Genomic DNA, 8,915 nt, shown 5'->3' with positions numbered 1-8,915 from the left:
CCCCAGCATCGCAGAACCAAGGGTCCTGGACTGAAAAGGCTGCAGGGTCCTGGGCCTTTTTATCCTTCTTGTGTTTTTTGACCTTCTTGCCAACTCTGGTTGCCACCTCCTCATTCTGTCTGGGGTCTGGAGAGGTCTTTGCCCCCAACCCATGGGACATAGTTGGAGGTAACGAGGACTTCCTCTTCTTTTTCTTCTCCCCACGGAGAAATTCCGAGTGGCTAAGCACCTGCTTCCTGGGTCTTGGTGATCATTCCGGCAGGCCAAACCTCCCCGCCTCCACGTGAGAGCCTGCTCCGCCGTAACCCGGAAGCCCGGTCACACGACTTTTAAGGGAAAACCAAGGCACAGTCTAAGACCTGTGTCCCCAAAGTCCACCCCTTTCCCCATAGCTCCTTGGAGCTGGGTGCACAGGGACTGATATCCGAGCAGCTTCCATCTGGAAGCCAAGGTGGTGGCTGCTTCAATGTGTCTGGTTGTTGCCCCCATGCAATCTGTTTCTCCAGCTGCCGGGAAGCTGAGAGGCCCAGAGTCTGCTATGAACAAGGCTGCTGAGGCCTTCCGCAGCGTGACTCTGGCTCTCACCCATTGTCAAGCTTTGTGGGGGGGGCAATGGGACTTTCCCAGAGCAGGGTCAAGGGTGCATCTCCACAGTCACGGTAGTTTCAAGGCCTTTGCCAGTGTTGTAGAAATGAGGACGAGGCATTCTTGACATCATGATGCTTAAATGACCACAGAAAAGAGGCCCTGTTGACCAGGGATGTATGTGATGAGACAGTGACACCAAGGCCCAGTATCAGTCACCTCCCCACGGTCTGGCTCTGAACACAGTGGGGCAGTGACTCATAGCTACTAGAACTATGTGACATTCTGGAGAGAGGAGAGGTGAGGTTCTGAGGACCCACCAAGGAAGACTGATGTCCTGAGAACTGGGGCTGTTGCCAAGAGGCTTTTCCATCTCTTTGCTTGGGCTGAGACAGTTACCACAAGGAAGCCCGTCTCAGGCCCTGGAAAGTCAAGTGCAGGGGAACGCTCTGGTCAGCCCCCAGCCTGCTTGGCATCAAGGACCCCTGCTGAAGACCTGTGGGCAGCCTTAGTTCACCTCCCAGGCTGGCTGAGCTGCTCCCTGGAGGAGGGCAGTCTCCGCAGCTATTCAGGACGGGGCACGTAGGCCCTAACAGTATCACATGTGGCTGTTTTATTTATTTTATACAGTGTACTTTGAATCATAAAAATAAAAACTGTAGAAAATTTAGGAAATGCAATCATATAAACAAAAATAACTCATCATTCTCCTAGATTACACTGGATACAATTACTGTGATCGTGTTGAGAATGGATTGGGTAAAAACTTGACGCTGGGGCAGCCGGCCTGGTGCTTACTGACTGAGGGGCTCCGGGCACATTGCTGACAGGGCCCTGCTCACCTGGGTGCCATTCTGGCTTACTGACCATGAGACTGCAGGTGAATCACTGAAGGTCCTGCTTGTTTCCTCTTGTGGAAGATGAAGATGCCAGTGGTACTGCCTCACGGGAGGCTGTGGAGATTAAGTTCATTACTAAATGGGGAGAGTTTAGGTCAGTGGCTCCCCATGGTGGGCATTTGGTAAGCTTGAGTTAGCATAATTTTGTATTTATTAAATCCTCTGAATCTTTTTCTGAAATCAGATATTTTTCTTTTACAAAAATCAGATTGGGACCAGGTGTGGTGGCTCATGCCCATATTCCCAGCACTCTGGGAGGCTGAGGCAGGTGGATTGCTTGAGCTCAGGAGTTTGAGATCAGCCTGAGCAGGAGTGAGACCCCGTCTCTACTAAAAATAGAAAAAAAAACTAGCCCAGGTGTTGTGGTGTTGTGGCAGGCATTTGCAGTCCCAGCTACTCAGGAGGCTGAGGCAGGAGGGTCACTTGACTCCAAGAGTTTCAGGTTGCTGTGAGCTATGACCACCATGGCCCTCTACCCAGGCAACAGAGTAAGACTCTGTCTCCAAAAAGATAAAATATAAAAAGATAAAAAATAAAACAACTGAGATTGTGTGTGTTTTGAATCCTGCTTGTTTTTTACTGAGCCCTTTGCCTTGAGCATCTGTGTTCGTCCAGACATTGATTTTAATACTGAATTATATGGCCAGACATTGATTTTATACGGCATTCTTTGGGTTGCTTAGCCAGTTCCCTTAGTATTGAACAAATGTGTCATTTATGGCTTCTTGCTATTACAAACAATATGTAGATGAAGATCTTTTTTTTTTTTTTTTGCTAAATTTGTTTTGTAAACTATCCTCCTGAGGACAGTGCTTTGAGGGGAGTACCCCTTCTTAGGGGTCACCAAGAGGAATTATCCACAGTCAAGGGTCAGAGAGTAAAGTTCACGTTCATCCTAGAAAAAGTGCTCCAATTCTCATTGCCGACTATCCCTACTATCACTTCCCAAGCACTTTTTCTGGGATGAGTTCACGAACTGAATTGTCAGACCTCATCCGAAAGCAGTCCTGATGACCATTTCAGAAAGAGTTCCAGGATTGCTTTGAAGAGGGGACTGGGCACTGGCATCAGGGCACAGATCCTCACGGGAATACTTCAGAGATGACCATAGGGATATGAGCAATGAGGCACGTAGCACTTTTTCTAGGACGGGTTCACAAACTTTGTTGTCCACCCTCTCAGGCACATATTGTCTGAGCAGGGCGGACATATGGGGCAGAAAAACCACTGTGCTTTTCAGATCCTCCAGGGCAAGGTCTTGCCAGCCTCTCCTTCCCTCCCAGTCTGAGTGTCTCTCCCACAGCTAACAAGTCCACACAGTGATCACAGACGGTGGCCACACCTCTGCCGTGTGTCCGCATGAAGGCAGTGTGGGGCCACCTTGACATTTGTGCTTGTCCTTGTAGAACTGCCAAATAACTGTTCAACCACCTCATATCACTTTGAGAATTAAGATGGACATAAATAAATGATCAAACCACCAACTTGCAGAGTTGTGAGGCAGAAATTCTCACCCAGGAGAATTAAGTTTTGTGTCAGTCTGCTGATAAGACCGGTCAGGTTATGCATGTGGTGAATTCCTACAACTTAGGGGAGAGGGATGCTGCCCCCAGGCTCCTGAGCAGAGGAGTCCTAAGGAGAACTTGTTTATTACATCATCAGAAATGAGCGGGCTGGGTCTGGTGTCCGGGTTTGGTGGCTGACCCTGCCGCACTGTGGTCACAAGTCTGGTGTCCGGGTTTGGTGGCTGACCTGTGTTGACCCTGCCGCACTGTGGTCATAGGTCTGGTGTCCGGGTTTGGTGGCTGACCTGTGTTGACCCTGCCGCTCTGTGGTCGTGGTTTTTCCTTCTGTAAGTCCCTTTCTGATTACACCATTCCTTGTGGGGACTAAAAAAGTCTGTCATTTTTTAGAACTTCTTTGCCCTTTCTTTCAACTAGCTGAGACTAAAATATTCTTCACAGAATCTGCTCTTTGGCACTCACATGGCTCGTTGGGGAAACCAGAATATCCACCTTGAAGTTCCAGCAACATCAGCTGAACTCTTCTTGTGTGTGTCCCGGCTCGTCCAGCATGTAGGCTGGGCATGCGAAGGTCACAGAGGGGCCCTGGCTCGTTGGCATCCGAGGGCTCCAGGAGCAGGACCTGCAGCTTGAGTGTATCTGAGGAAACGCACGTCTGTTAATACGTCGGTGCCTCAGAGTTCTGTCCAGTGTGAACCTGAGCGTCAGGAGACATGTAGATAATCAATGTGCTGTCTGAGCTAAAGGGGTGACTTGGGGTGAAGACAAGGAAGTATAAACTTTTTATGCTGCTGTATCCTCACCATATTTAAAATGAAAACACAGTACAGGCTTTTAAATGGAGATATGTTTAAAGGGAAATGATGTGCCCTGTCTCGTAGGGCAGCAGAACACATTCTCAGATTGGTAGTGCTGGCCGTCCTCTGCGGAGCTGCCCACAGACCCCTCGTGGGGCTTTACTCAGGGCTGTGTGGCAGTAGGGGACACAGGCACTGGCTGCCCTGGGCTGTGTGGCAGTAGGGGACACAGGCACTGGCTGCCCTGGGCTGTGTGGTAGTAGGGGACACAGGCACTGGCTGCCCTGGGCTGTATGGCAGTAGGGGACACAGGCGCTGGCTGCCCTGTCAGGAGATGGGTTTGGCCAGTCTGGCAGGTGTGGTGGCTTAGAGGGGCTGCTTATTGCAGGGGGATCTGCTGCTGGGACCGGCCAGATGAGAGGCGTGCAGGTGAGAAGGAGGAGGGCAGGGGTGGGGGAGAGGCAGTGCTTGCAGGGTGGGTAGGGCATCTGGACACCAGTTATTGGAACTCTGTATCTGGAGCACAGTGCGAAACAGCAGACTGGCTTAGGCACTGGGACCACTCACAGATCCAGGTGTGAATTGCTGGCTCTCCCATTTGTCAGCTGAGATCTTAGGTGTGTTCATTTCCCTCCTTAAGTTTCTATTTCCTCATCTATAACAGGGAATAGCAAACTCTCCCTGTCTCCACTGTGCGAGGCTGTGCCATCACGGGTCCAAGCAGGGGTCCTGGTGCACGTGTAGGCTCTGCCTCTGATGGGCGTCTGCGGGGTGGTGTCAGTGATGCCTGACACCTGGCTCAGTCCCAGTTCTGCCATTTACTCACTGGCTTGTACACCCTCAGATGAGTTTCTTGACCTCCATGCTCACTTTTCTGATCTATAAAATAGGAATAGTAATATTATATACTAACAGGGATGCTCTGAGGATAAAATACATGAATACAGGTAGAATGCTTAGAAAAGTACTGAGCAGGCAGTAAGTGACCTAATCACAGTTCTAACACATGAGTATTTTTATTATTCTATAGTCATTTAAAATATATATTGTAATTTTTCTTAAAAAAAAGAATGGAGAATGGCTGTCATTCTCACTCTTTGTCATCGTATAGTTGAAAAGTGAACACAGATGAAAAATATCACCAATGTGGGAAATTCAGGGTGTGGCAGAGCAGAGTGCTAGTTCCCAGATCATTACTCACTGTCCCTGTGACGTGGACAGGACTTTTATCGCTATGTTATACCTGGGAAGAAGGAGGCTAGGAAGACTGACTTCCAAGACCACACAGCCAGGAGTGGCCAGGCTGGGGGCAGCCAGGTGTGGACGAGCCGTGCGCTCGACCGTCCAGCATCAGTGCTGGCCTGGCCACTGCCCACACCAGCCTCCTCCTCCCTACAGAGCCTCCTTCCTCCATCTATCCTGTCCTGTTTTGTTTTTTGGGCCTAGAATCCTAATATTTTATTTTATATTATTTTAAAAAGTATTGTGGGCACATGTGATGTTTTGATGGAGGCACAACAATTTGAATTAATTCAGTTGTGGTAATTGGGCTGTCCATCACCTCAGGCTGGCATTGGCCTTTACAGACCATGACAATGAACAGTCTCAAAAATACCGGTGACTTCTAGGAACAGAGGAGTGTTTCTCTGTCATGCTGAATGTTCATCAGAGGTCAGCTGGGAGCTCTGCCACACGGCTCTGTGCTCTGGGACCCAGGAGTCCTGGGCAGAGCAGCCAGTCTCAAACCTTCCTGGTTGCTTTGGCAAAGAGAAAGGGAGAACAAGAGAGAGAGAGAGAGAAGGAGAGGAGAGAGCAGGAGAGGGAGAGAAGGATGCAGTCTCACACTCACACTCACACTGGTCAACGGGTCAGCATTGTATCTGCAAGTGGTGCACACACCACCTGCACATCAGAGGCTGGAGTGATGGTTTCCAATGAGGGGCCGGCCCCACCTGGGGCTATTTGCCAACATCTGGAGATGTCGTGGTTGTCATGACTCTGGGAGGAGGATAGGGTAGGGGCAGGTGCTACTGGTGTCTAGTGAGTAGAGATGAGAGAGGCGAGGGTGCTCTCGAGCCCCGAGGTGCACAGGACGCCTGTCAATACTCACACAGCAGTGGAGTGTTGGGCCCCAAACACAGCCTGGTGGGACTGAAAAACCAAGATGGGAGCTGAGCACAGGCCCAGAGGGTGCAAGGTCATGAGGCCATCAAGAAGAGGCCTGGGATACTTGGCAAGTAACACCGGTGACCACGGTGCATCCTGAGACCTAAAAGCTGATACTTCTTCAGAAGACGTCTTCCTGAGGGAGTGAACTGTGGCTTTGAGGTGCAGCTGTGGGACGGGGCTCCCGGCACGGTGGGCTGCATGGAGGGCACCAAGGCCCTGGCCTCGTTGGTGCTGACTCTGCCCTCCCTGCTGTGAAAGGGGTCTGAGAGCCCCACAATGCAGGCCACATGTTCAGTGCCAAATTCCCTAGGGTTCACATTGAGAAAGTTGACAGGAATAGGAGAATTTAATTTTAATGGTATGATTTATGTAATTCAGTAAATCTAAAGTATTATCATTTCAACATGTAATCAATATCAAAAACCAAAGTATTTTACATTCTTTTGTTTGTTTTTTGCATCAAATCTGAAATTTGTTGTGTTTTATGCTCCCAGCACTTTTCAGTTTGGACCAGCCTTATGTCAGGCGCTCCCTCGCTGCTTGTGGTGGTGGTGATGATGTTGGGCAGGGCAGCTCCAGAGGCTTCTGTTCCTGGAACTCAGTAGGAACTGACTTCAGTCTCCTCTCAGGACTGGCAGCATCACAGGGACTCAGAGCCACTCAGTCCTAAAGCAGGGCCTGACTTGCAGGAGCAACATCCTAGACTTGTGCAGACATCTGCCTGGTGCAGGGATGAAGGGCGGCGCTTGCTCCGTGTATCAGGCCTTCACCCCCTGTTTTCTCTTGGCAGGTGCCTCATCCCCAGACATGGAGCCCAGCTATGGGGGAGGTCTCTTCGACATGGTGAAGGGAGGTGCAGGGAGGCTCTTCAGTAACTTGAAGGACAACTTGAAAGACACCCTCAAAGACACGTCCTCGAGAGTCATACAGTCTGTCACCAGGTATGCACACAGACGCGTCCTCAGAGTCAGACAGTCTGTCACCAGGTGTGCACACAGACAGCGTCCTCAGAGTCACACAGTTTGTCATCAGGTGTGCACAGATGTGCCCTCAGAGTCATATAGTCTGTCACCAGGTGTGCACAGACACGTCATCAGAGTGACACAGTCTGTCACCAGGTGTGCACAGACACATCCTCACAGTCACACAGTCTGTCACCAGGTGTGTACAGACGCGTCCTCAGAGTCACACAGTCTGTCACCAGGTGTGCACAGACGTGTCCTCAGAGTTAGACAGTCTGTCACCAGGTGTGTACAGACGTGTCCTCACAGTCACACAGTCTGTCACCAGGTGTGCATAGACACATCCTCACAGTCACACAGTCTGTTACCAGGTGTGCACAGAGACACGTCCTTGGAGTCATACAGTCTGTCACCAGGTGTGCACAGAGACACGTCCTCGGAGTCCCACAGTCTGTATCCAGGTATTCACACCTTTCCTGCCTGAGTTAGTGGGCTTCATGCCCTGGAAGGGTCTGGTTACCTGCCTAGTGCTCATGTGGTCTAAGAATCAGTGTTGTGACATAATTGCATAAGTTCTGACAGCTCAGCACTGTCAGGACAGCCCTCGAGTGGAGTCCATTGGCAGGACCCAGCTCACTACTGCAGGAGAGGGCCATGCCTGCTCTCCCTGGGTATAGAATCAAACATCCTGGGTTCTAACACAAAATCCGCCCTTGTTAACTTCGTGGCCTACAGCATGTTAATTAGCTTCTCTGAGTTTTAATTTTATATGTGACAGGGTTTGTGTCTTTGGGTGGATCAAAGAGTAATGAGGTAGCGATGCAGGTGGGGTGTCAGGAAGCACTACCTGTGGCTTAGGGTGAGAGCAGAATGCTGTTTTTCAACTTACCAGCCCTTTAGAATTTATTTAGTGGGAGAAGTTTTCTGTGCTTTCACTGTATGAACATTCCTAAAAGCAGGCGATATGAATTATTTTTTATTCTTGGATATTAGAAAATCTGGGGTCACTTTAATTTACAATATCCTATTCTAAATCATGAATTCAAATGTCACGTCTGACATGTTGATCAAATCTCATCTTGGATTTCCACCCAGGGCCTGCTGGTGGCAGAATGGGGTTGGTTATTTTTTCTCAATCTCTTCTTCCTGGCCCCTTAGCCATTTACAATTATGGGAGATATTTCCGTGTAGGCAAAACATTGGGAACTGGGAGGTGCCTGTGGCTCAGTGGGTAGGGCGCCGGCCCCATATACTGAGGGTGGCGGGTTCAAACCCAGCCTTAGCCAAACTACAACAACAACAACAACAAAAAAATAACTGGGCATTGTGGCGGGCACCTATAGTCCCAGCTACTTGGGAAGCTGAGGCAAGAGAATCATCTAAGCCCAGGAGTTGGAGGTTGCTGTGAGCTGTCTGATGCCACAGCACTACCGAGGGTGACAAAGTGAGACTCTGTCTCTACAAACCAAACCAAACAAAAACCTTGGGAACTATCAGTGTTAAAAATAAGCAGTGTTTGGGTGATAGAGTAAGGTGTACCTGCCGCACCCAGGCAGGATCAGCTCATGTCCCCCCAGGAAATAGGAATGCCGCCAACTGCTGCCCTCCCTGACCTTTAAGTCTCCATCCCTATAACCCACATGTGGATTCCTATCTTGATTCACCCCACCTGCATCCAGGTAGAAGTAAAGACTACATGATTTCTATAGGACAGGGATTCCATTTTCTTTTGTTTTGCAATCTTTCTTCATTGGGAAGAGCAATTCTTTCCATGAAGTGACCTCTGCAAGGGCAGTGGGATGCAGTGTGCAGATGTGCATTTAGTCTTGGAGCCCATGGGTCGTCCCCTCTCAGTGATGAGTCCTTTCAGAGTGAAAGGTGGAGGCAGCAAATTTACCTGCCAGCAAGAAGTGTCCCTGTCATGACTTGTAGGTGAGGGAGAGAGCTGGCTGCCCACCAGGCCAGTGAGGAGTGTCCCTG

General features: G+C 49.8%; 1 protein-coding gene across 1 annotated transcript in view; it reads left to right on the top strand.

Moving 5' to 3' along the window:
• Positions 1 to 8,915, top strand: part of DNAJC6 (DnaJ heat shock protein family (Hsp40) member C6) — a 163,837-nt gene that overhangs the window by 91,619 nt on the left and 63,303 nt on the right. Inside the window, exon 2 of the mRNA XM_023509853.1 lies at positions 6,764 to 6,914. Within this exon, the coding sequence (XP_023365621.1) occupies positions 6,764 to 6,914 (151 nt within the window). The remainder of the gene's footprint in view (positions 1 to 6,763; positions 6,915 to 8,915) is intronic.

This window comes from Otolemur garnettii, unplaced genomic scaffold (genome assembly GCF_000181295.1).
Source record: "Otolemur garnettii isolate 467f Iridium unplaced genomic scaffold, OtoGar3 scaffold00010, whole genome shotgun sequence".
NCBI classification, from domain to species: domain Eukaryota; kingdom Metazoa; phylum Chordata; class Mammalia; order Primates; family Galagidae; genus Otolemur; species Otolemur garnettii.
The sequence above is the reverse complement of the archived record's forward strand: the minus strand, read 5'-3'. Positions and strand labels throughout refer to the sequence as shown.